The sequence below is a fragment of the Momordica charantia genome (genome assembly GCF_013281855.1).
Source record: "Momordica charantia cultivar OHB3-1 chromosome 6 unlocalized genomic scaffold, Mcharantia_2.0 BLBB01000006.1, whole genome shotgun sequence".
NCBI classification, from domain to species: domain Eukaryota; kingdom Viridiplantae; phylum Streptophyta; class Magnoliopsida; order Cucurbitales; family Cucurbitaceae; genus Momordica; species Momordica charantia.
The window spans coordinates 13,650,655-13,678,317 of record NW_028275164.1 but is presented as its reverse complement, the minus strand read 5'-3'; the positions used below and the strand labels follow the sequence as shown (position 1 = coordinate 13,678,317).

Sequence of the window (27,663 nt, the reverse complement as noted above, 5' to 3'; positions counted from 1 at the left end):
CATCTCTGAACTTCTCCCGCTCTACCCATTTCCCAATTCATAGTTTCGTCCCGTTTTCCTCTTCGAAAGTTTCAGTTCCATGGCCCACTTGGAAACCGATCATTCTCCCCCATCTTCTTCCGATCACTCCAGCGATTTCTCTGGATCCGTGTCCTCGGATGGCGACGGCGACAGCAACGGCGATCACCGTGTCTCTTCTTCTGGTTCGTTTATTTTCTTCTTTTCCCTCTTCACCATGCTTAAGTTTTATTGTTATTGTTGTAATTACTCTCTGAATTCTCTATTTTTGGAATGGATTATGGTGTCTATGAAACTCTTATACGTCGTGTTAATCTTTCTGGGTTTTTGATGCTCAATTATTCTAACCAAATTCTTAAGTGAAACTGAAATGTTTCTCTGACACAAACGAGTGAATAGATTTGGGCTACTCGTCGAAATTGCGTACATTTATATCTTAACTATATGAGTATCCGCTAAAGGGATCCCCACCCCGCCTTCTGGAATCCAGCTGATTATTTTGTTGAAAATTAGCATTAAGGTCCATCAAGCCAACTCGCTCATCCATCTGCTCCAGAGAAATTACTTCTTAATAAAAGATTCTTGCCCATACCAGAATCATTCCGACGTCTGCTGATTGAGAATTCCTTGGAATGGTCTACATTGTAAAATTTTTTAAAGAGTTTTTAGAGATTCGTTAAATACCCAAACCTTGCATGCTCACTTTCCAGATAAGCAACCAATCACTTTTGAGGATTCCCAATCAGTTTTATTTTTGAAAACAAAAGGTCACTTGCTGGATTAATGCGTATTTATAGTGACAACAAGGGAGACACTTCCAAAGATGGTTCATTTTTCTCAAGAATATTTCAGTCCCCCTGTCAGAGTAGTAGGGGTTTGTGCTCATCTTTCCTTATGGTGTTCATTTGCTTTATAAGAAATTGTGGCAGCCTTTTTGGTGGAATTTTCTTGGATTTGTGGTTTTGTTTATGGGATAATGGTGCTGTTTCTGTTTCCTTTCGATGCTTCGTTCATCAAGAAGAAGGCTAAAAGCATTTTCCATCTTTGGAGTTGGAGTCCATTTAGTCGGCCTTCCTCCTGATTGGAGTTCAAGGGTTTGCGTGCATCTTTGCAGTTTGAAGGAATTTTTTTTTGTTGCATAGGCTCATTGTCTAGTCAGAGATCTTTGGCATTTTGTTCTTCACTGTTTTATTTTTAGCCTCTTGTAATTTTTGCAAGATTTGTTTGGATATTTTGTTTTCTTCTCACTCCCCTGGAGTTTGTATCTTTGAATATTTTTTCTATTGTTTCATCTATCAATGGAAAGTTTTTCTTGTTAAAAAAAGGAGAGATTCGTTAAATACCAAGGGTCCTCCAGAAATTTTATTCGATTCCTACTCCCTAATTAGAATGCCATCACTTGCTGATAAGTTTTGGTGATAAAATTTCAAGGGGTTTTTTCTGTATCTAGTACTGTTGATTTTCATGAACCTCCTGTTTTCTCCTTCCCATACTTATTACTATCTCATGCCTATTTGTGCCAAGGGCTTCGTTATCCTATGGAAATATCCAATCAACTTACACGAATGAGCCGTAGTGTAATTCATGAGATTATCTAGTCCTAAACCACCATCATTAATAGGTAAACAGACCAACTTCCAGTTAATAATGGCTTTTACCTCACTGTTTGTGTTCAAAACAAAGTCATTGGCCTTCTTCACCGATGGACCCTAGTGAAAGGCAGATTAAAAAGAGAGACAAAGTAACTTGGAATGCTGAAAAAGTTGATTGCACCAGAGGATTCCTCTTTTGACATGATAATGTTCCTCCCTTTTGAGAGCTTACCCATCATCTCTCTGTGACAGGGTTCCAAAAATTTATTAGATATTAGAGTGACCACAATAGAGGCCTCAAGTAATTTAAGAGCCAAGGACGTGGAGGAGAATTCTACTACTTTGGCATGAATGATTTCTGTTTGTTAACATATGCGAAAACAGATTACTTATCAATCCAAAAACTTCTTGAAAGATATTTAAAACCTCTAACAAAAGTTTAAAATTTTCCTTATTAGGAATGCAAATAAGGGGGTACCATTACTGCAGTCTTTGGAAAAACCAAGTGATTTAATTCGGCCTCGTTTAATCCAAGAGAATCTTTTAGACTCCTTCAACAAAGTCAGCAAAATCTTGAAGGCAACCACTTCAAAAATAGATCCTATTAATCTGATAAATTTGAATCTGAGTCGTGGCTTGATTAAATCTACAAATGAGCAGCCGAAATCTTGTGATCAAGATGCTGTAACATCAGATGATGAAGAAGGTTTGAATGTCAGCATTAGTAGTCAAGACTCCCCTTGTTCAATAGGCAGTATTGAGAAGTCCATTGCAGACTACGCAGAAAATTCCTTCGGTGACGATCTCAACAAGTTATTTGGAATTGAAAAGGAATCTTCTCCTTTAATTCCGGCTTTGGGAAATCTTTCATCAGATTCCCATTCTCTTTCCAATAATCTGGCAAGGATAGTTAATAAAAATCCAATTCCATCGTATTTTAAGGAAGTTGGTATTTCTCTCTCCCCAATTTTGAAAGCAAGATGAAAATCCTCTCATGGAATGTACGTGGCCTAAGAGATTTTAACAAGAGATTGAAGGTTAAGAAAAAAATTCAGAAGTTATGTCCGGATGTGGTGCTTCTTCAGGAGACTAAACTTCAACAGGTTGATAAGTCAATTATTAAATCCATATGGAGCTCAAAAGATGTTGGCTGGGCTCAGCTTGTTGCAAAAGGAAGATCTGGTGGTATTTTAACTTTATGGGATGAGAGCAAAATCCGATCAATTGAAGTCATCGAAGGGAGATATTCTGTAACCATATCTATTTCCTTTTCTCAATTGAATACAGTGTTTATTACTAATGTCTATGGTCCAAATCATTACAGAGAAAGAAAGTTGTTATGGGCTGAGCTTCGGAATATTTCAGGACTCTGTGATAAGTTTGGTGCCTTGGGGGTGATTTTAATATCACAAGATGGATCTCAGATAGATCTACAGGAGGGCGAATCACAAGAGAGATGAGAAAGTTTAATAAACTTATTGAAGACCTTGATTTGCTGGAAATTCCTTTGTCTAATGGAAAGTTCATTTGGTCGAAAATGGGCAGCAGCAATATCCACTCACTTTTGGACAGATTCTTTATCTCTAAGGATTGGGATAATTTGTTTAGCAACTCCAAGGTAAGCAGGGCTGAAAGAATTACTTCTGACCACTATCCAATTGTTCTTGATGTAGGAGATTTTGTATGGGGGCCTTCTCCATTCAGGTTCTTGAACTCTTGGTTAGAAGACAAGGAGTGCGTTCAATTAATTGAATCTAAGCTCTCGGATGACATTTCCTATGGATGGGCAGGTTTTGTCACTTCTTCAAAACTTAGAAATCTCAAAACGGTTCTTAAGCAGTGGAATATTCAAAATGAAAAGAAGAGGAAAGAAGCAGAAGAGAAGATTATTTCGGAGATTGCTTTACTTGATGAAACAGATGAGTCCGTGGGAGTTTCTTTGGCAGAGGAGGAGAGGAGAGTTTCATTGAAGAAGGATCTTTTGAATTTATTCTTAAATCAAGAACAAATTCTGATCCAGAAGTGTAAGATACATTGGCTGAAGAATGGGGATGAAAACAGTAAATTTTTTCATAAATTTTTGGCTGCTCGGAAAAGAAAAGCACAGATTACTGAGATAAAGAACTCCCAAAATATATCCCTGCTAAATCAGAGGGAAATTGAAGCAGAAATCATTGGGTTTTTTGAAAATTTGTATAAGGGAGAGGCTGTCCAAAGATTTTCTCCCAAACGGATCAACTGGAGACCCATCTCGAATCATTACAGTAACTGGTTAGAAAGACCATTTGATGATCTTGAAATATGGTCAGCTATTAAATCTCTTGGGAAAAATAAGGCCCCTGGACCTAATGGCTTTACCATTGAGTTTTTTGCCAAATTTTGGCAACATTGGAAAGGGGATTTTGCTCGACTTTTTGCAAAATTCTACACAAGTGGTATTATAAATGCTTGTATCAAAGATACTTACATTTGTCTTATTCCTAAGAAGGATGTTGTGGACAAGTTTAAAGACTTTAGGCCCATTAGTCTTACGACCTCCACATACAAAATTATGGCTAAAGTTCTCACCGAGCGGCTTAAGAAAGTTATATCCAGCACAATCTCCATTAATCAGAGCGGTTTCATTGAGGGTAGACAAATTCTAGACCCGATATTGATAGCAAATGAGGCGGTGGATTTTTACAGATTACAGAAAAATAGAGGTTGACTTTTAAAGCTAGACATTGAGAAAGCTTTCGATAAGGTGGATTGGGATTTTCTGATTGCTGTCCTTAGGAAGAAAAGATTTGGAAATAAATGGATTCAGTGGATTAATGGGTGCATTCGAGGAGCTAAATTTTCAATCTTCATAAACGGTAGGCCTCGTGGAAGAATTCTTGCTTCGCGTGGCTTACGTCAAGGTGATACCCTTTCACCATTTTTGTTTTTATTGATCAGTGATGTTCTAAGCAGATTAATGGAAAACATCCACGATAGAGGTTTGTTTGAAGGTTTCATTGTGGGGAGCAATTCGGTGCATATTTCTCATTTACAATTCGCTGACGATACATTGCTATTTTGTAAGGATAATGAAGAGATGCTGGATGTCCTTTTCGATACTATAAAGGCATTTGAATGGCTTTCGGGCCTTAAAGTAAATTGGGAAAAATCTTCATTGTGCGGAATTAATATTGACCTTCAAAGGGTGGTTAGGGTTGCAAAGAAGTTTGATTGTAAGTTTGAAACACTGCCTATTGTTTACTTAGGTCTACCTTTGGGTGGAAATCCTAAAAATATTGATTTTTGGAATCCCATTAAAGAAAAAATTATGAAGAAGCTTGAGAGATGGAAAAAGTACCAGCTTTCTCGTGGAGGGAGGTTGACTCTTTGCCTCTCGGTTCTTGGCAGCATTCCATTGTACTTTTTATCAATATTTCAAATGCCAGTTCTTATTAGCAAACAGATTGAGCAAAGTTTGAGATCATTTTTTTGGGGAGATAGTCAGAAGAGTACATTGAAACACTTGGTTAGGTGGGATATTGTCTCTCGTTGCAAGGAAGAAGGTGGTTTGGGTATTGGGAGATTGTTGCATAGAAATCATGCTTTGCTAGCCAAATGGGGCTGGCGGTTTAGTATAGAAACTTCAGCTCTTTGGAGGCAAGTTGTGGCAAGCATTTATGGTATTGACCATTTTAACTGGAATGTTTCTGGGAAAAAAATTGGTAGTCGTCGTAGTCCATGGTTTTGCATTAAAAAACAGTGGTCGTTGGTGGCAAACTTCACCTTTTTCAGGGTTAAGAATGGCAAACGAGTTCTATTTTGGCACCATTTATGGTTGGGGGATTCTATCTTAAAGGATAGGTTTCCATCCTTATTTCGGATCTCTTCTTCTCCTTCTATACCAGTCTATGATGCTTGGGACTCACATTCTTCTTGGAGAATTGAAGTTAGGAGAATGCTAAAGGATGAAGAATTGGAAGAATATTTATCTTTGATGTCATGTTTAAATCCGATTCAGCTTTGTGATGATGAAGATCAGTTGAAATGGAGTTTAAAATCTTCTGAACCCTTTTCGGTTAGCTCCCTTTGTAAGCCTAGAGTTGGTCCTTCATCTCTGCCTAAGGATTTTGTTTCAAGATTGTGGAATTCGTGCAGCCCAAAAAGGGTCAATGTTCTAACATGGATTCTCTTTAATGGGAAAGTAAATACTTCCGAAACTCTCCAAAAGAAGCTGCCTAACATGCTCCTCCAACCTTCTATATGTGTTTTGTGTGCTGCCACTTCCGAAGACCAAGCACATTTGTTTCTCTTTTGTCCTTATGCATCAGTTTGTTGGGATCTTTTCTTTCATATGTTCAATTTAGCTTGGGTAAAGGACAAGTCAGTATCTTCATCAATTTTTCAGTTGCTATTTGGTCCTTTCTTTTCACCTAAAGCAAGTCTTCTTTGGGTAAACGGCCTTAAAGTGCTTATATCTGAGTTATGGTTTGAGCGGAATCAAAGGACTTTCGAAGGGAAAAGCCGCTCAGCTTTCGAATGCTACAGTATAGCTAAGTTCAAAGCCTCACAATGGTGTGCTCTCTCCAATCTCTTTGCAAATTATTCTCCTAGCATGATTTGTTCTAATTGGGAGGCTTTTTTGTGTAATGTTTAAGCTTCATTTATTAAGTTTGGTTTGTTTGTATCTTTTTTTACTTTTATTTTTATTTTTTTTCCTTCTTCATCCCCTTCATTTCACCCCTTTGGGGGTTTGTATCTTTGAACAATTTTTGTTCCTTTTCATTTATCAATGAAAAGTTCGTTTCTTGTTAAAAAAAAATAAGGAGGTACCATTGACGAAGTGAAGGTACTTCATCCATATTCTAACTAGGAACCTTACAATCCTTGATTGATTCATCTGTGAAGCCAGTTGTCCGTACTCCATATGGAGGACACTAATTATACAAGTAAAAAAAAAAAAAAATATTGACCTTGGAGATGCTGCACTCATTGTTGACTAATCATATGGTTTAGTTGGCTTCTTCTACCTGACTATTCTTGCCAAAGCTCCGAGGATTATATTTGATATTGGCTCTAAAGAAGCTTAAAATTCATTTTACCAATACTGAGATACAAGACTATTCAATTGTTGGAATCTAAAATTTTCTCAGAGATAAAGATAGCCATAGAATTGTTTTTGTTTTAGCCTCAAAGCTAAAGGAACGTTTTCCCTAGCCTCCCTTGAGGGGAATTTTTCCCTCAGTTTTTGGCCTCGAAAATTCGATTGAAGCCGTTTAGTCTCTTTTAGAGATCATGAAGTATCGTGTATACACTAGGGTAAATACCTCATACACTAGGGTAAGCGATTAAGTGTCTATTAGAACGTTACTTAGTCTCTTCCTTTTGTTTGACTAAACCAATGGTTATGGTGTAACGTGACTCCATTCTAAACTTCACCCTTGATCAGGGAATTCAAATACTCAATTTCCCCTATCTCCTAGAGGGGGGTTTCCAATAGGAAAACCCCAACAAAAGATTGATAGGATTCTTATACATTATTGCCCTACACCTGTAGGCATTGTTAAAAACGTATGATACGCAATTCGTATCGTACTATTCAGAATGAAAGAACACAAAACGATTCAGATCGTTTTTTGAATCGGAAATTTAATGTATTGTACGTTCCCAATCTAAGAAGCACGGACACGGACACGGGACACGGACACGGACACGACAGGACACGACGATACGTCAATTCTTAAAACTTAGGACATGGACACGTTGGGGACACGTTTAATTTTTTTTAAATATTTTTTTAAGATATATATAAATTTAACACAAAAAATGCTAAATACAATAAATGCATAAAGATGAAGTCAATTATATCCAATGATTCAATGTTCAACAAAAGTTACAAAAACAAAGTCCCAAATGACCAATACAGTGACAACAAAGTTCCAAAGTTCTAAAGCTATCATTTCAAGTCTCCATATCATCCTTGTCAGCGTGACCATCCTCGTCAAGAATTTATGCCTCCAAATCTGGTTCATCTAAAGACAATTTTGCTACTTCAAGCATGCCAACGTCTTCAAGAGAATCAAAACTATCTCCAGCAATATCCCATGACTTAGTCTCTCCTTGGGAATATTCTGGGGTTCTTGATAAGAGACGAAGATTGCTATGGATGAATACCAAATCTTCTGTACGTTTAGGCGTCATTTTATTCCTCTTGACAGAGTTAACAAAAGAGTATGTGCTCCAATTTCTTTCGCAACATGAGGAGGAAGAAGGTTGTCCAAGTAATTTAAAGGCAATTGCTTGAAGCATGGGTGCATAGACACCATAAGTTGCCCACCAACTTCTAGGATCTAATACATATCTATCCGCTATAGAATCGTAATCTGCAAAATCTCCGGATTTTGTAGAGAAATTTGCAAATTCTGTAATCACCTTTGTACGATCCAGAGGGCTACTAAAATACCTCTTCAACAACTTCATTCTCTCCCTAGTTAATTCCACATCTTGACTCGAAGGCACACGATTAGAGTCTTCTGCAAGCCATTCTTCACTATAATACCTAAATTTAAGTTTTTACAAAAATGTTAAACTCTCATGTTAAATATAAATCATGCTAATCTCAGTAAGAATTAAATGATAGATAGTAATTAAGCAGTAAATACCTTGGATTTAGAGAATGTGCTAAAAAATGTAGTGGAGTATTATTTTTGTTCCAACGATCAACAAGAATGGTGTGCACCACATCATAAAAAGATGAATTTTCGTTCTACTGCAACCTTCATGTCTATATATGATTTTCTTCACCTTTTCGATCATCGTATCCCACATATCATATACCAAGTGTAAACAAGGCTTGTCTGTATCACAAGCTCTGATCATGTCGTATATAGGTGAAGTGAAGGAAAGAATGTAGTCGATTTTGTCCCACCATAAATCATTAAGCAATAACTCCTTTACATGTTGGGCCTTTCCCACATCATCTTCTCTATAATTTGCCCACTTGTCACTGATGACCATGGCTTGTAAGCCACCTTTAATCAATTTAAACCTCTTCAACATAACAATAATCGATGCAAAACGTGTTTCAGCCACAGACAACAATTTAATAGGTACAAATTCATTAAACATGGACAACCTCATAGAATAATTCATGATAAAATGTTTCACAACCATGACATCTCCAGCAACATCAGATATCCAGCTGCATTCTCCATATGCAATTTGATTGTCTTCAACATTCTTAGCAGCACAAATGTTCTTCAGGGCAAGATTCAATGTATGTACTACACATGGTGTCCATACCATCATTGGAAATTGTCCTTCAATGAGTTGTCCTGCACCTTTGCAATTAGGAGCATTATCGGTTATCACTTGCACTACATTGTCAGGACCAACTTCATTGATCACTTCTTTCATCAAATTAGCAGTAAAAAACTTGTCTTTTACCTCGCCAGAACAATCTACTGCTTTCAAAAACATCGGTCTACCTTCAGAGATGGCCATAAAATTAATTAAAGGCCTCCTTTGTGAGTCACTCCATCCATCACTCACAATGCTCACTCCTTTCAAACGCCATTCACCTTTAATTGGTATTAATAACCTCTCAATATTCGCCTTCTCTTGTTGTAAAAGACTCGTCCTCAACGAATTAAATCCCGGAGGTACATATCCGGTCAACATATGGTTCGCCGCATAACTAAAGGCACCTCTAAAGTGTGAGTTTCTAGCTAAATGAAATGGCAAGCCAGCAGAATAAAACATTCGTGCAATGAGTGCATTCAGTTGATCTCGAGATGCCTTGTTGAATGACTTCTCAATTGCACTTGGAGTGCCTTTCCTCTTTTTTGGCTCAATATTACTCGTGCCGGGAGAATTACTCACATTAACACCACCGACTGATATGAATGAAGGTGGTAAAGGAATATTTTTAGGGGCTTTTCTCTCCTTCCGATTTTTCGCTTCTTCTTCCAATTTCTCCATATCCGCAATATCTGTAGGAGTAACTTTTAAACATATCTATTCCTTGACCATTTATCTTTAACAAGTGAGCTCTAACTCTTGTGTAAGAGCTTTTCTTGATGGCTTGACAAAAGTTGCATTGCCATGAAAAATTTCCACCCCCCACTCAATTTTTGAATTTTAGTTACGTATTGCCAAAGAGTTTTGAATCATGTTCAATGCTAGAAGAGGTTGTTTCTTGGGATGGATTTGAATTTGATGAAGATGTCATCCTAATGTGTAAGCACAATGAAAGAAAATGAAAATGAAATAAACAAAACTAAGTGGAGAAAGAAAATGAAAATGAAATAAACAAAACTTGGACAGAAACAAAACGTACGAAAAAAAATCATTTTACCTAAGAAAAAAAAGAAAAACAGAGGCAGGGGCGTCGGCGGCGGCAAGGGCGAGCGGCGGCGGTGGCGACGGCAGCGGCAAGGGCGGGCGGCGGCAGCAAGGGCGAGCGGCGGTGGCAGCAGCGTAGGCGGCAAAGAAATCTGGGAGATTGTTATCGTGGGTTGGGTGGGTAGGATATTAGGTTTTTACTTTTTATTATTGATTTGTTTTGTTTTTTAATTAATAATTACTAATGGCCATTGGAACTTTCAATTTGGGCCCAGAAAACCCACAAACTTACACAGGCCGTGTCTCATCCGTGTCTCAGCCGTGTCCAATATTAAAAAAAAAAAATTCAGACACGCAATTCGGCGTGTCCGACACATGTCCAGGCGTATGTCCGACACAGATACTTCACCCAAAAATAAGTGTCCGTGTTTCATAGTTCCCAATGATGGAATCATAAAAAATGCAATGAATTGAAACAATTCGATTAAAAAACAATAAAAAAAAGGGCTTTTTTACTTGGTTGTGGTTATCCATGGCATGTCGAAAGAAGAAGAAGAAGAAAGAAGAAGAAATGGTAGAAGAAGGTGTTAGGCCCCCAGTTGTAAACACTTACCATAGAAGGGGTAGAAGGGAAATTGTACTTGGGGGTAGATGAGTAATATCTATGAGTAATTGAGTAACAGTTAGTAGTGTGGGGCCCAAGAATGTAGGAGGTAGTAGAAATAGGAAAAAATTGTTAGTAAGGCAGGATCATTCTTGTTGTGAGTGCTGTAAGCGGATAGGGAGAGATTACCCACCCTCTCGAATAGGTGGTGTAGCTTGTATAGCGTTCGGGCCTTTTGCTTGATTCTAATACCAAAAGTGAGAAGAATCCTCACATATTGGTATCAGAGCAAGTTTAGACTGGGAAAATTCTTCGAAGATGACGGTGAATGAGCTGGAGAATCAGTGTGATGCAATGGATAAGGAGATTTCCGACGTTAAGGGGGCGATTGCGACTCTGTGTGTGAAGATGGAAGAGCAGCGATCGATGAGCTAAAGGATACAGAACATGCTAAAGGGATTTATGTCGGAGATAATCGGAGGGAGGACTTCGACGATATCTCAGCTCGGCGAATCGTTGGTGTAGGAGAACAAATCTGTGGAGGAGACGTCGTGAATAATCCAGATCCAAGATCAGGGACTTGATCGAATCAAATTCAAGAAGGTGGAGATGCCTATCTTTTTAGGTAAGGATCCTGATTCTTGGTTATTTCTTGTAGAGCGTTAATTTGAGATTCATAAACAATCTGATGAGGAGAAAATGGTGGTTTCAGTATTAAGCTTTGATGGAGTCGCGTTAGCGTGGTACCGGTACCATGAGAACCGAGTTCGTTTCACTAATTGGGAGAACCTGAGGACTCGTTTGTTAAATCGGTTCCGGAAATTGAAGGAAGGCTAACAGTGCGCTCGATTGTTAGCAATCAAGCAGGAGGGCATGGTGGCGGAATATCAGGAGGCGTTCGAGGCGGTGTCTGCTCCCCTGCCTCAACTTTCCGACGAATTCTTGGAGTGCGCTTTCCTTAATGGGCTGGACCTAGTGGTGCGCGCAGAGGTGCTTGCCATAGAGCCTAAGGACCTAGATGAAATAATGCGACGGACCCAACTTATCGAGGACATTGCAACTGCGGTCCAAGAAGCAGGAGTGGTAGATTGGAACACTGAGGTTGGAGCAATGGCTAGCAAGGCGGCGGCAAAACCTCTAGAGATAATGCCGACACGGATGGTTACCTTGACCAACAGAGTCGGAACAGCAACAGTAACGGGTACTGTGCCGGCGACGTAGAAAGAAAACTCCTATAGACAATTGACAGAGGAGTATCGTAAGCGGAAGGAGAAGGGTCTCTGTTTTAAGTGCGAAGAGAAGTCTACAGTAGGCCACCGATGTAAGAATCAATAGCTGAGGGTGATAGTAGTTCATGATGAATACGAAATCGAATTAGAGTTAGAAGAACAGGAAGTGGTAGAGGTGGATCGCGCTGAAGAGAAAGGAAAAGTAGTGATGTGCCGATTGAACACCATAGTGGGCCTTACGACACTCGGAATGATCAAAATCAGGGGAACTTTGCAGGGACGGGAGGTAGTAGTCCTTTTGGATTGTGGGGCAACGCACAATTTCATATCCCAGACTCTCGTAAAAGAGTTAGCGATTCCCCAATCGAATACCTTCAATTATGGTATCATTACGGGTACAGGTGTTGTGGTAAAAGGGCAAGGAATTTGTTGTGGCGTGGTAAGGAATTGCCGGAAGTGACTGTGGTGGAGGATTTTTTGCCCATCGAAGTAAATGACCTGGATGTAATCCTAGGAATGAAGTGGCTGCAATCCATAGGTAAAATGGAGACGGATTGGCCAGCATTAGCCATGTCCTTCGTGAGGGGAGATAAGAGGATCATGCTGAAAGGGGATCCGTCCTTGGCGCGCCTGGAAGTATGTCTCAAACAACTCTCTAAATCTTGGCAAGCAACTGATGAAGGTTACTTTATGGAGCTACGGGCCTTAACCGCTCAAGGGGGAGAGTACATGGAGGAAATGGAAGTGAGGGATGTGCAAATGCCTTTGGAGATACATCATTTGCTTCAGGAATATAAGGGATATTTTACAAACACCCGAGCAGATGCCGCTCAGCGGGCAATAGACCATAAAATTCAGATTTGGGGGGGGGGGACCTCCTGTAAATGTACGGCCTTATCGGTATGCCCACGCTCAAAAGGCTGAAATAGAGGAGATGATAAGCGAGTTGATTCAGAAAGGGCTAATTCTCAACCCAGCCGAGGTCCCTATTCCAGTCCAGTTATTCTGGTCAAAAAGAAGGATGGAAGTTGGAGGTTTTGCATGGGCTATAGGGCCTTGAACAATGTTACAGTGGCCGATAAATTTCCGATCCCTGTGATTGACGAACTCTTGGATGAACTACATGGATCACGTGTTTAGTCCAAGATATATTTGAAGTCGGGGTACCACCAAATCTGTATGGTTCTGGATGATGTGCAAAAGATGGCTTTTAGAACTCATGAGGGGCATTATGAGTTCTTAGTTATGCCCTTCGGGTTAACCAATGCTCCAGCCACATTCCAAGCTTTGATGAACCAGGTATTTAGACCCTTCCTACGAAAATTTGTGCTTGTCTTTTTTGACGACATACTAATATATAGTCAGGATCTCCAATCTCACTTAACTTACCTTACGGTGGTATTTAATTTGTTGCGAGATCATTCACTATACGCCAACTACAAGAAGTGTAGCTTCGCCCAAGACAAAGTGGAGTATTTGGGTCGTTGGGTCTCGACAGAGGGAGTAGAGGCAGATCTAGAGAAAGTAAAAGCCATGTTCCAATGGCCTATACCTACTAACTAGAGGGAATTTGATGTAGTTAACATTTCTGTTTTAGTTCTCTTTAGTTTAGTTGGGTTGGTTAGTTGTTTATTGTTTAGTTGGGTTGGTTAGTTGTTTACTTAGGTTGGTTAGTTAAAGCCTTCCTAACCTCCTTGCTTATAAATAGCAAGCCTTTTCTTATAGATCATCATCTTATCATTCTTAATAAAAATTCTCCCTTGGAGTTTACACCAAATTGGTATCAGAGCATCAAGAATCTTGGGTTCCTTTTGGACATGGCCGGCAAGAAAGTTATTCCAGCTGAAGGGGATTCTTCTCTTGCCGAAAAAGTGGCGGAAAATACAACCGTCCTCTCTCCACGATCATCAACCAATTGTTTACTGATGGTTGAAGGTGCTGTATAAAATTTGTAGCGGAATGTGGTAGAGATTAAGCAAATCTTGAGCGTTTTGGTGGACAAGATTGATAACTTGCAAGAACAACAAGATCAACCAAGAAAGAGGAACGGTAAGGATATTAACGGGCAGGGAATTGTTATTGGGAAAGGGGAACAACAAGCAGTCTCAAGAATGTATCAAGAACCTCTCCCTTTTCAAGACCCCCCGTTCTTCGGCGTAACCAACCCCAACATGATCCTACACTTGAATTGGTGCAAGATGGCCCGGGTATGTTCCAAGACCCTCCTCCCGCCCTGGTATCTAGAACCTCGTCGATTGTACAACAATCCACGTCGGAATCGTATGATTAATCGACGAAGGGGTATTCCACTTGATTCTTCGAGTGAAGATGATGAATATCCAGCATGGGAAGTGAATCACAGGGGCAACCCAAGATATAACCCAAGGTATCGTGAACCTAATGACTACAAAATGAAAGTTGACCTCGCTGTTTTTGATGGTAAACTTGACATTGAAGGTTTTCTTGAGTGGATCAAGAATGTTGAAAGTTTCTTTGGATATATGAACACCTCGGATCATAAAAAAGTCGATCTTGTCGCTTTAAAACTCAAAGGTGGAGCTTCCGCTTGGTGGGAGCAATTGGAGACAAACTGGCAACGGTTTGGGAAACAACCCATAAGAACATGGGAGAAAATGAGAAAGTTAATGCGGGCAAGATTTCTTCCTATTAACTATGAATAGATCCTTTACAACCAATATCACAATTGTAAACAAGGGAGCCGATCCATTGCTGACTATACTGAGGAATTCCATCGACTGGGTGCAAGAACCAACTTGGGGGAAACTGATCAATATCAAGTAGCACGGTTCGTGGGAGGCCTACAGACTGACATCAAGGAACGACTACAAATTCAACCAATTGGATTCCTAGATGAAGCTATTGCCATAGCCTTAACAACTGAAGAACAAATTGGCAACCGGTTTAAATATCAATATCAACGCCGTACCATTGATGCCAATGTTGCTGGTTTCAAAAAAGGATCGGCGACAGTGGATAAACCCATAAACCAAAGTGTGGCTTCTAGCTCTAAAACCAAGGGGTTTGATGGCATTAAAGTGGGGGAACAATCCAAGAAGATTAACAATACTTATGGCCGACCCACGTTAGGAAAATATTTTAGGTGTAGCCAAGTTGGCCATTTATCAAATGAATGTCCCCAAAGAAGAACAATCAACTTCGTGGAAGATGGTGACAATCTTGATCACGATGTTGATCTCAATGATAAGGACGATCGCTTAGTTCTTGAACCCGATGAGGGTGATCCCATTTCTTGTGTTTTAGAATGCATCCTACTCACACCTAAAAAGTGGTGTCCTTTCCTCAATGACACTCCCTGTTTAAAACTTGTTGCACTATCAATGGGAAAGTGTGCACTGTTAGACAGTGGTAGTATCGAAAACATTGTCTCTATGAAGTTAGTAAATGCCCTAAACTTGAAAGTTTCTCCTCATCCAACCCCTCACAAAATTAGTTTAGTTGGATTAAAAAAGGAGGAGAAGCCAAGTTACTTCTCTTTGCACAATTCCCTTATCCATTGGGAACAACTACAAAGATCAAATAATATGTGATGTTCTAGACATGGACGTATGTCACATACTATTTGGAAGACCTTGGCAATATGACACCCAAGCAATACATAAAGGCCGTGTGAATACTTACGAATTTTTGTGGATGGACAGAAATGTGGTTTTGTTGCCTTTGATAGGGGCAAACACTTCAAATCCTAAAGACAAAGAACAGTTGTTTCACCTAGCTAAATGGAAACAATTCTCCGTCCAAACAGACGACCTCATTCTTGGCTTAGTCATCAAGGATTTTACCCCTACCGACAGCAACCACTTGGCCGAAATTCCTCCTGAAATTACTACTCTGCTGGACAAATTTCCAACCATTACCACACTACCAGACACATTACCACCCCTCCGAAATATTCAGCACCATATTGACCTTATACCGGGAGCCACATTACCTAACTTGCCTCGTTATCGCATGAGCCCCACTGAATATAAAATCCTACATGAGCAACTCACCAAATTATTAGACAAAGGCTATATTCAACCTAGCTTGAGCCCGTGTGCAGTACCCGCCCTCCTCACTCCAAAAAAGGATGGGTCGTGGTGTATGTGTGTGGATAGTCGAGCTATCAATAAAATAACCGTTAAATATCGTTTTCCTATTTCTCGTATTAATGACTTATTTGACCAATTAGGGGGAGCTTTGATCTTCTCAAAGATAGATTTATGCAGTGGATATCATCAAATACGTATCCGACCAGGGGATGAATGGAAAACCTCTTTCAAAACCAACGAAGGACTGTTTGAGTGGCTCGTCATGCCTTTTGGTTTATCCAACGCCCCTAGCACCTTCATGAGGTTAATGAATTAGGTTCTTCTTCCTTTTCTTAATAAATTTGTCGTGGTTTACTTTGATGATATTTTGATCTATAGTACCTCTTGGGAAGACCATTTACATCACCTTCAACACGTCTTTACTACAGTTAGAGACAACAACTTAGTAATAAATTTGAAAAAGTGCATGTTTTTTGTTTCTGAGATATCATTCCTAGGATTTATTATTAATGGGAAAGGCATTAAAATGGACCCTAAGAAAATAAAAGCAATAATGGACTGGCCTCAACCTAAAACAGTAAAGGATATTCAATGCTTTCTAGGACTTGCGTCTTTCTATAGAAAATTCATACGAAATTTTAGTTCCCTAGTGACCCCATTAACCGTCTCAAAAAAGGAAAATTTTTCTGGGGTACGGAACAAACCGAGAGTTTTGAAACTATCCAACAAAAACTTAGTGAAAGTCCTGTCCTTAGTTTACCCGACTTCACTCAACCATTTGAAGTTTCAGTAGATGCTTCCGGAGTAGGCATAGGGGTTGTTTTATCCCAAAACAATCATCCCATCGAATACTTTAGTGAAAAATTAAGCCCTTCACGCCAAAATTGGAGCACCTATGAACAAGAACTCTACGCGTTAGTCCGCGCTCTTAAGCAATGGGAGCACTGCCTATTAAGCAAAGAATTCATACTCTTTACTGATCATTTTTCCCTTAAGTTCCTTCATACTCAAAAAACCGTGAGCCGAATGCATGCTAGGTGGTTGGCTTTCCTTCAATGCTTTGACTTTGTTATAAAACATAAAACCAGGATAACCATAAGGCCGCCAACGCCCTAAGTAGAAAGGGAAGTTTACTAGCAGTCCTACAAGGGGAAATTATAGCTTTCAATACCTTACCTAATTCATATGCCACAGATGTAGATTTTAAAGATATTTGGCACACATGCTCAATAAACAATAACTCTAACGATTTTCATCTTCTAGAGGGGTACTTATTCAAAGGTAATCATCCTTACGGATAGCCCTTATCCAAGAACTTCATTCGGGAGGGTTAGCCGGCCATTTTGGGCGTGATAAAACTCACTTTGGTAGCAAATCGGTTTTTCTGCCCACAAATAAGGAAGGATGTGTTTAGCTTTGTTTCTAAATTTTTTATATGTCAAATAAATGAAGGAACAACTCAGAACACTGGACTTTACACTCCATTGCCCATATCTCAATCCATTTGGGAAGACCTATCAATGGATTTTATCTTAGGATTACCCAAAACCCAACGTGGATTCGATTTAGTCCTAGTTGTTGTAGATCGTTTCAGTAAGATGGCACACTTTTTAACTTGTAAGAAAGCTTCAGATGCTGTTTATGTGGCTAATCTTTTTTTCAGGGAAGTTGTTCGTCTTCACGGTATTCCAAAGACTATTGTTTCGAATCGTGATGTCAAGTTCCTTAGCCATTTCTAGCGAACCTTATGGCGCAAGTTCGACACTTCTCTTAAATATAGCACCACTAGCCACCCACAAACGGATGGACAAACAAAAGTTACAAACCGCACTCTAGGCAACCTAATCCGTTGTCTACCAAGCGACCGTCCAAAACAGTGGGATCTAGCTCTTGCCCAAGCTGAGTTCGCTTTTAATAATATGCAAAACAGATCTATGGGGAAGTCCCCATTTGAAGTACTTTATATTAAACTCCCTCGCTTAACCGTAGATATTACTAATTTACCATCTTCTGTTGATGTTAGTTTGGAGGCGGAGCAAATGGCAGAGAGGATACCAAAATTGCATCAAGAAGTCCGTGGTCAAATTGAAGCAGCCAACTCCAAATATAAAGAGGCTGCAGATAGTAAACAAAGACCAGTACACTCCCAAATTGGAGATGTAGTCATGATTTATTTAAGGAAAGGCAGACAACCTACGGGCAAGTATAACAAACTTAACAAAAAGAAGATTGGTCCCTTTCCAATCCAAGAAAAGTGCGGTGACAATGCCTACAAGATTCAGCTGCCAGCCGAGTACAATATCAACCCAATCTTTAATGTCGCAGATATATTACCATATCAAGCGCCGGATTCCTTCAAGCTAGCTAACTAAGAACTCGAGGACGAGTTTGTTTTTCAAGGGGAGGAAAATCTGATGTAGTTAACAGTTATGTTTTAGTTATCTTTAGTTTAGTTGGGTTGGTTAGTTGGTTAGTTGTTTATTGTTTAGTTGGGTTGGTTAGTTGTTTACTTAGGTTGGTTAGTTAAAGCCTTCCTAGCCTCCTTGCTTATAAATAGCAAGCCTTTTCTTTTAGATCATCATCTTATCACTCTTAATAAAAATTCTCCCTTGGAGTTTACACTAGAATTAAGAGGCTACCTCGACCTCACGGGATACTATCGTAAGTTTGTCCTGAACTATGGAAGTTTAGCAGCCCCTCTCACTCATCTCTCGAGGAAAGATGCTTTTGAATAGAGTGAGCAAGCGACTAAGGCTTTTCAGAAACTCAAGACCACCATGGTTACGTTGCCAGTGTAGTGTTGGCTTTCCCTGATTTCAACCTACCCTTTGTGATTGAAATGGATGCTTTGGGTACTGGTTTAGGGGCCGTTCTTACTCAAGAGCAGCACCCAATAGCATACTTTAGTCACACTCTTTCACGGCAAGGACATGCTCAGCGTATGAAAGGGAATTGATGGTGGTGGCACTTGCCATCCAGAAGTGGCGTCCCTATTTGTTGGGGCCAGAAATTCATTGTCAGAACCAATCAGCGAGCATTAAAGTACCTACTAGAGTAGAGGATTGTGCAGCCAGAGTATCAGAAATGGGTATCTAAATTGCTCGGGTACGATTTTGAAATCCAGTACAAGCCTGGACTTGAGAATAAGGCGGCAGACACATTGTCTCGCATGTCCCCTGGTCCCTATATGGTTGTAATGACCGTCCTACCTTTCTGGATGTGGAGTTGCTAAAGGCAGAGGTTCTAACAGATTCGGTGTTGTCCAAAATTCTAGAGGAGGTAAAGGATGGAACAGAACGTTACCGTAACTACGGCTTACAACATGGAGTGCTACATTACAAGAACCGAATGGTGGTTTCCAGTGCTTCCACATTGAAACCAGCTATCTTTCATTTGTATCATAATTCCATCCTTGGATGTCATTCGGGGTTTCTACGTACTTACAAAAAGATAACAGGAGAGTTGTACTGGCTCGGAATGAAGGCTGATGTAAAGAAATTTGTGGAGGAAGGCCATGTTTGTCAATGAAATAAGTCACTGACACTGTCACCAGCTAGATTGCTTCAACCACTGACCATTCCGGATAGGATTTGGGAAGACATATCTATGGACTTCGTGGAAGGCCTGCCTAAGTCCATGGGGAATGATACCGTTTTCGTGGTACTGGATTGCTTGAGCAAGTACGCTCATTTCATTCCTTTTAACCATCCATTCACTGCGAAATCCGTGGCAGCGGCGTTTGTTCGAGAGATCGTCTGGTTACATGGATTTCCACGATCCATAATCTGTAATCGTGATAAGGTTTTCCTTAGTCATTTTTGTATAGAACTCTTTTGGTTGCAGGGAACTAAATTGAGACGCATCACGGCCTACCACCCTCAAACGGATGGTCAGACTGAAATCATGAACAAACGTTACCTCCGATGCTTCTGTAGTGAATCACCTCGAACTTGGGGACAATGGCTTCCGTGGGCGGAGTATTGGTACAATACCACGTTCCATAGTGCCCTGGGTACTACTCCCTTCCAGGAAGTCTACGGGCGCACCCCACCCCCCTCCTTTGTTATGGAAGTTAGAAAACCACGAATGCTACCCTTGATCAACAACTGGCCGAACATGATGCAGCCTTGTTTGCCCCGAATGACAACTTATTGCAGGCTTATAATCAGATGAAAAAACAAGCGGACAGTCATCGGACAGAGGTAGAATACCAAGTGGGGGATGAGGTTTTCTTGAAAATTTGGCCTTATCGCCAGAAGTCCCTAGCGAAGTGGAAAAATGAGAAGCTAGCTGCCAAGTATTTTGGGCCCTATAAGATTGTTCAGCGGATTGGAGCAGTAGCTTACAAGCTTAAGTTGCCTGAGGGAGCTTCTATTCACCCTGTTTTCCATATCTCCCAACTCAAGAAGGCTGGCAGTACTGTTATACCGGTGCAGCATATTCCTCCACAGTTATCCGAAGAGTTGGAATGGATTGCGGAACCTGAAAAGGTGTTTGCCACTTGGGTGAACGATGTTACTAGAATGAAAGAGGCTCTGATCAGTTGGAAGGGGCTAATAGAAGAAGAAGCAACATGGGAGACCTATTATGATATGCAGCATCAGTTCCCTGATTTCCCCCTTAGGACAAGGTGGAGCTAACAGAGGGGGAAGTTGTTAGGCTCCCAATTGTAAACACTTGCCATAGAAGGGGTAGATGAGTAATATCTATGAGTAATTGAGTAACGGTTCGTAGAGTGGGCCTAGGAATGTAGGAGGGCAGTAGAAATAGGAAGTTGTTAGTAAGGCAGGATCATTCTTGTTGTGAGTGCTGTAAGCGGATAGGGAGAGATTACCAACCCTCTTGAATAGGTGGGGTAGCTTGTATCGCCTTCGGGCTTTTTGCTTGATTCTAATACCAAAAGTGTGAAGAATCCTCACGGAATGAGAAAGGGCAGAAAGGGAAGAAGAAGCAGTAGAGGCAGAAAATTAAGGTGGCTGGGATTTATTAAAAGTAAATTGGTTGTTGGGTGGGCAGTATTAAAAAATATGTAAATTTTAAATTACTAATGGGTGGTCTGGATTCATATTTAATATAAATATTTAATATTTATAATATATACATTTTTTTAATATAAATATTAATTAAAAATAAAATCTTACGGTACACGATACATTAAATTTTAATTACGATTTACATTCCGATTCACGAGTTAACAACAACCTTGCCTGTAGGACGATTCAATGTTTGTAAGATTACATAAGAATGATTGAAAGCAACTCATTTCGTGAATTACACTCAAATTCCGTTTTATGGTATCATTTTACCAAGTACAAAATCCCTTTGAGGTTTCCAAATGTAGGAGGAGAATAAGAAGGCAAAAGCAGCTCAAAGAGGGGGTAAGATGAATTATAGGATTTTTTTTTAAAAAATTACCAAAATAATGTAGAGAGAAAAGAAATTTCAAAAATAGGGTAGCGAAATCGCGTTGAATGTATGCGATGCAAGTCGAAATTGCGTCCAAAGGTAAATAGGTGCTTTTGCATACCACCACTGATTTTCAATCTCCCTTTGTGGAGGGAGCAGCGATCCAACTTGACCTCGAGAAAGCATTTGACATGGTCGACTGGGACCTCCTTGATACAATGATGACCCACAAGGGCTTTGGAGTGAAATGTAGGAAATGGGTCAGAGCTTGTGTCTCCACAACAAGCTTTTCCATTATCGTTAAATGGGAAACCAAGGGGCAAATTCACAGCAACCAGAGGACTGACACAAGGGGACCCCATTTCTCTTTTTCTCTTCATCAATTCATAACAGTTATAGATGTTCTCAGCCGCATGCTTATCCATGGAGAAAATCGAGGTCAGATCACTGGTTACTCTTCAAAGTGTGGCTTGGTTAAGATTAACCATCTTCTTTCTGCAGATGACACTCCCGTATTTACTAGTAAGGATCCTACAAGGGTAAAGAACCTCCAGAGAATTATCAAGTCCTTTGAGCTTGCCTCGAGTCTCAATATTAACTACAATAAATCTTGAGTTCATGGCATCTCCATTGAGCCATAGCTCACTGCCCAAATCGCTAAAGCCTGGGGATACAAAGTTTAAACTTGGCCATGCACCCACTTGGGTCTCTCGTTGAATGATAACCCAAGAAAAGAGTCTTTCTAGTGACCCATCATTGAAAAACTACAGAACTGGCTAATGAAGTGGAGCAACCTATTTATCTCTAAAGAGGGAGACACACCATTCTACAATCAATCCTATCCAACCTACCTACCTACTACCTATCCCTTTTCAAATTATCAGGGAAAGCAGCTGAATTGATTAGAAAAATCTTTTTGGATTTCTTATGTGAAGGACCAAACACAAATGGCAAACTGCACCTAATTAATTGGAAGCGGATACAACTTTCCCTCTCTAACGGAGGCCTTGGAGTTGGTAACATTAAGCTTAGGAACGGTTCACTGCTCTCCAAGGTTTAGTGATTCATTACTGAAAAAAATCACCTATGGAGGAAATCCATTTCGGCCAAATACATGGGATCATCCACCGTTACTTGGCCCACAAGCGGTTCCTCCATCTACGAAGGCCCATGGACTGCCATTCTCTTACAATATCACATCATCGAGGACTTTGTGCTTTGCCAGGCGGGGGACAGAAGCCACTGCAGTTTTTGGACTGCCATTCTCTATGAAACACGGACACTTATTTTTGGGCGAAGTATCTGTGTCGGACACGTGTCCGACACAGATACGCTCGGACACGTGCCGGACACGTGTCGGACACGCCAAATTGTGTCTGAATTTTTTTTTAATATTGGACACGGCTGAGACACGGCTGGACACGGATGAGACACGGCTTGGACACGACCTGTGTAAGTTTGTGGGTTTTCTGGGCCCAAATTGAAAGGCCCAATGGCCATTAGTAATTATTAATTAAAAAACAAAACAAATCAATAATAAAAAGTAAAAACCTAATACCCTACCCACCCAACCCACGATAACAATCTCCCAGATTTCTTTGCCGCCGACGCCGTTGCCACCGCCGCTCGCCCTTGCTGCCGCCACCCGCCCTTGCCGCCGCCGATGCCCCTGCCTCTGTTTTTCTTTTTTTTCTTAGGTAAAATGATTTTTTTTCGTACGTTTTGTTTCTGTCCAAGTTTTGCTTATTTCATTTTCATTTTCTTTCTCCACTTAGTTTTGTTTATTTCATTTTCATTTTCTTTCATTGTGCTTACACATTAAGATGACATCTTCATCAAATTCAAATCCATCCCAAGAAACAACCTCTTCTAGCATTGAAGATGATTCAAAACCTCTTCGGCAATACGTAAATAAAATTCAAAAATTGAGTGAGGGGGGTGGAAATTTTTCATGGCAATGCAACTTTTGTCAAGCCATCAAGAAAAGCTCTTACACAAGAGTTAGAGCTCACTTGTTAAAGATAAGTGGTCAAGGAATAGAGATATGTTTAAAAGTTACTCCTACAGATATTGCGGATATGGAGAAATTGGAAGAAGAAGCGAAAAATCGGAAGGAGAGAAAAGCCCCTAAAAATATTCGTTTACCACCTTCATTCATATCAGTCGGTGGTGTTAATGTGAGTAATTCTCCCGGCACGAGTAATATTGAGCCAAAAAAGAGGAAAGGCACTCCAAGTGCAATTGAGAAGTCATTCAACAAGGCATCTCGAGATCAACTGAATGCACTCATTGCACGAATGTTTTATTCTGCTGGCTTGCCATTTCATTTAGCTAGAAATCCACACTTTAGAGGTGCCTTTGGTTATGCGGCGAACCATATGTTGACCGGATATGTACCTCCGGGATTTAATTCGTTGAGGACGAGTCTTTTACAACAAGAGAAGGCGAATATTGAGAGGTTATTAATACCAATTAAAGGTGAATGACGTTTGAAAGGAGTGAGCATTGTGAGTGATGGATGGAGTGACTCACAAAGGAGGCCTTTAATTAATTTTATGGCCATCTCTGAAGGTAGACCGATGTTTTTGAAAGCAGTAGATTGTTCTGGCGAGGTAAAAGACAAGTTTTTTATTGCTAATTTGATGAAAGAAGTGATCAATGAAGTTGGTCCTGACAATGTAGTGCAAGTGATAACCGATAATGCTCCTAATTGCAAAGGTGCAGGAAAACTCATTGAAGGACAATTTCCAATGATTGTATGGACACCATGTGTAGTACATACATTGAATGTTGCCCTGAAGAACATTTGTGCTGCGAAGAATGTTGAAGACAATCAAATTGCATATGGAGAATGCAGCTGGATATTTGATGTCGCTGGAGATGTCATGGTTGTGAAACATTTTATCATGAATCATTCTATGAGGTTGTCCATGTTTAATGAATTTGTACCTCTTAAATTGTTGTCTGTGGCTGAAACACGTTTTGCATCGATTATTGTTATGTTGAAGAGGTTTAAATTGATTAAAGGTGGCTTACAAGCCATGGTCATTAGTGACAAGTGGGCAAATTATAGAGAAGATGATGTGGGAAAGGCCCAACATGTAAAGGAGTTATTGCTTAATGATTTATGGTGGGACAAAATCGACTACATTCTTTCCTTCACTTCACCTATATACGACATGATCGGAGCTTGTGATACAGACAAGCCTTGTTTGCACTTGGTATATGATATGTGAGATACGATGATCGAAAAGGTGAAGAAAATCATATATAGACATGAAGGATTGCAGTAGAACGAAAATTCATCTTTTTATGATGTGGTGCACACCATTCTTGTTGATCGTTGGAACAAAAATAATACTCCACTACATTTTGTAGCACATTCTCTAAATCCAAGGTATTTACTGCTTAATTACTATCTATCATTTAATTCTTACTGAGATTAGCATGATTTATATTTAACATGAGAGTTTAACATTTTTGTAAAAACTTAAATTTAGGTATTATAGTGAAGAGTGGCTTGCAGAAGACTCTAATCGCGTGCCTTCGAGTCAAGATGTGAAATTATCTAGGGAGAGAATGAAGTTGTTGAAGAGGTATTTTAGTAGCCCTCTGGATCGTACAAAGGTGATTACAGAATTTGCAAATTTCTCTACAAAATCTGGAGATTTTGCAGATTACGATTCTATAGCGGATAGATATGTATTAGATCCTAGAAGTTGGTGGGCAACTTATGGTGTCTATGCGCCCATGCTTCAAGCAATTGCCTTTAAATTACTTGGACAACCTTCTTCCTCCTCATGTTGCGAAAGAAATTGGAGCACATACTCTTTGGTTAACTCTGTCAAGAGGAATAAAATGACGCGTACAGAAGATTTGGTATTCATCCATAGCAATCTTCGTCTCTTATCAAGAAGAACCCCAGAATATTCCCAAGGAGAGACTAAGTCATGGGATATTGCTGGAGATAGTTTTGATTCTCTTGAAGACGTTGGCATGCTTGAAGTAGCAAATTTGTCTTTAGATGAACCAGATTTGGAGGCATAAATTCTTGACGAGGATGGTCACGCTGACAAGGATGATATGGAGACTTGAAATGATAGCTTTAGAACTTTGGAACTTTGTTGTCATTGTATTGGTCATTTGGGACTTTGTTTTTGTAACTTTTGTTGAACATTGGATCATTGGATGTAATTGACTTCATATTTATGCATTTATTGTATTTAGCATTTTTTGTGTTAAATTTATATCTATTCTAAAAAAATATTAAAAAAAATTAAACGTGTCCCCAACGTGTCCGTGTCCTAAGTTTTTAGGAATTGACGTATCGCCGTGTCCTGTCGTGTCCGTGTCCGTGTCCGTGCTTCTTAGGCCATTCTCTTACAATCTCACATCTCTTGGTTCTTGAAGTTCTCGTTGTCACGTTAATGTCTCAGACCGTTTACTTTGTAGATCTCTCAGACCGTTTACTTTGTAGATCTCTTCCCCGTTCGAAGGATTCCGTTCAGTTTCTTTTGCCGTGAATCTTGGTCAAGCCTCTGGGTTTTCACAGATTGTGTTTTTCTTTATTCTGAATTTATTTTCATTCGTTCTCTTTTATATTTCTCTTATGGTTTACTTTTGACTCCCAGGGAGTTTGTTTCTTGGAACAATTGTAATTCCTTTTCATTATTTCAATTAGAAGTTCGTATCTTGTTCTAAAAAAATGTGTTATTGACATTTTCTTTTATGGAATTGCCCTTTTCTGTGATTTGTTGGTCAGTGTGGAACAAGTTTTTGTTCAATGATTTTTCTACTTTTCATGTAAAATTGGTGTTTTTTGATAATTCCACATTTTCTTTGTTCATTTTTGCCTACCCTTCTCATGGAAAATTTTTACATGAAATCTTTCTTGGCCAGTGGTCTTTTTATTTTGCATGTTGTGACACTGACGATATTAGAAAGTTTGTATTGCTAATGTAAAATGTAAACTGTAGTGGTCTTCAGCTCGATTCGACGTTGTTAAATTCAAGGCCTCTCAATGGAGTTCCTTATCCTCTCTCTTTAAATCTTATTCTCCTAGTTTGATTAATTCTAATTGGGGTGTTTTTGTAGCATCTGTTTAGTTCTTCTGTAGTACTTCATTTTATGTTTTAGTTTTTTTACTAGAGTTTGTATCTTTGAACAATTTTGTTCCTTTTCATTATTTCAATGAGAAGTTCGTATCTTGTTCACAAAAAAAAAAAAGTAGAGTTCTTATTATTCCCAAAATTCTGATATTTTTTTTTTTGTATGAAGTAATCAGTTCTTAAAATAGGCCCATCGGGAGGTACATATTCAGGTAGCCTTAAATTATGAAAACAAAATCTGCCAAATAATCCATTCTAGAAGCATCGTCCACCAATTGCACTCTCTTGCTGTAAATTGGTTGGTGTAAGCATCTACGAAAATAAATGGGGGACTCTGGATTTTTTGTGTAAAACTATAGTCTATCCTATTTCTGAATATGTTTTCAGGAAAAACTGACAGGAACTCATCTCAAGATAATACTCAAGGTGAATCATCAGTGGGTAGGGAATCAGATCCTAGCTCAAGCAAGCTTATCAAGGTGGAGAAGTCAAGAAAGAGTCGTCGATTAGTTGCACATTTTTTTGATGAAGGTCATCTCGAGGAGAAGGTATGTTACATTGCTTTTAGATTCTAGTTCTACTTACATTCTTTTTTTTTATTCTGGTTGTCAAAATGCACAACTTAATGTTCTGCGACGAAAAGTACTACTTCTTGTCAAACCTACTGAAGTAGATGATCTCATTTAAGCGTGATGCAACAACTAGATTAAATAAAGCATGTTGAGCAATAATCAAGATGATCTGCACTTGTTGGATGTCAAAAATAGTAATTAATATCCCTAATACTATTGGGAATAAGAGAATAAATTTCTTTTTCAATTATCAATGAGAAGTTCTTATCTTGTTTGGAAAAAAAATCTTGACATAGAAAAATCCTTTGACAATGTGGACCGGGGCTTTCTAGATGAGATCCTTATGGCCAAAGGCTTTGAGCTAAAATGGAGAAGTTGGGTTAGGGGCTGCATCTCATCAACAAACTTCTCCATCATCATTAATGGTCGTCCTAGTCGTAAGATAGGTGCTTCTATAAGTCTCTGCCAAGGTGACCCCTCTCACCTTTCCTCTTCATCATGGGTGTGCATGTCTTCAGTGGATTAATTATGCACACAGTGAATAAAAACCTGATTAAAGGTTTTGACTTGGGCAACAACTCTATTGATATTCATCATCTTCAGTTTGTGAATGACACCATCCTCTTCTCTTCCTTTGAAGATCAATCCCTTACTAATTTGTTCAATTGAGTTAGTTTATTTGAGGAAGCATCTGGGCTTAATGTGAATCACCATAAATATGAAAATTTTTGGTTTAAATTTGGAT

General features: G+C 39.4%; 1 protein-coding gene and 2 pseudogenes across 9 annotated transcripts in view; 2 read left to right on the top strand and 1 right to left on the bottom strand.

Moving 5' to 3' along the window:
• Nucleotides 1-62: 62 nt before the first annotated feature.
• LOC148210725 (uncharacterized) lies at nt 63-25,467 on the top strand (annotated as a pseudogene). Its single transcript, XR_015791191.1, has 3 exons — nt 63-203; nt 17,856-24,635; nt 24,739-25,467. The product of XR_015791191.1 is annotated as an uncharacterized LOC148210725 (transcript).
• LOC111024666 (sterol 3-beta-glucosyltransferase UGT80A2) overlaps nt 70-27,663 on the top strand; it is a 61,025-nt gene continuing 33,431 nt past the window's right edge. For 6 of the 8 annotated variants that reach the window (XR_015791190.1, XM_022302410.2, XM_022302409.2 and 3 more), the window contains exons 1-2: nt 70-203; nt 26,734-26,894. Coding sequence is in view for 6 of the 8 variants with exons in the window: in XM_022302410.2 (XP_022158102.1) it covers nt 80-203; nt 26,734-26,894 (285 nt within the window). In the remaining 2 variants the exon portion in view is untranslated. Of the gene's footprint in view, nt 204-2,068; nt 7,457-26,733; nt 26,895-27,663 lie in introns of those variants that run through there. The other 2 variants (XM_088124705.1, XM_088124703.1) reach the window with 2 other exon arrangements.
• On the bottom strand, nt 7,596-11,408 carry LOC148210726 (uncharacterized; annotated as a pseudogene).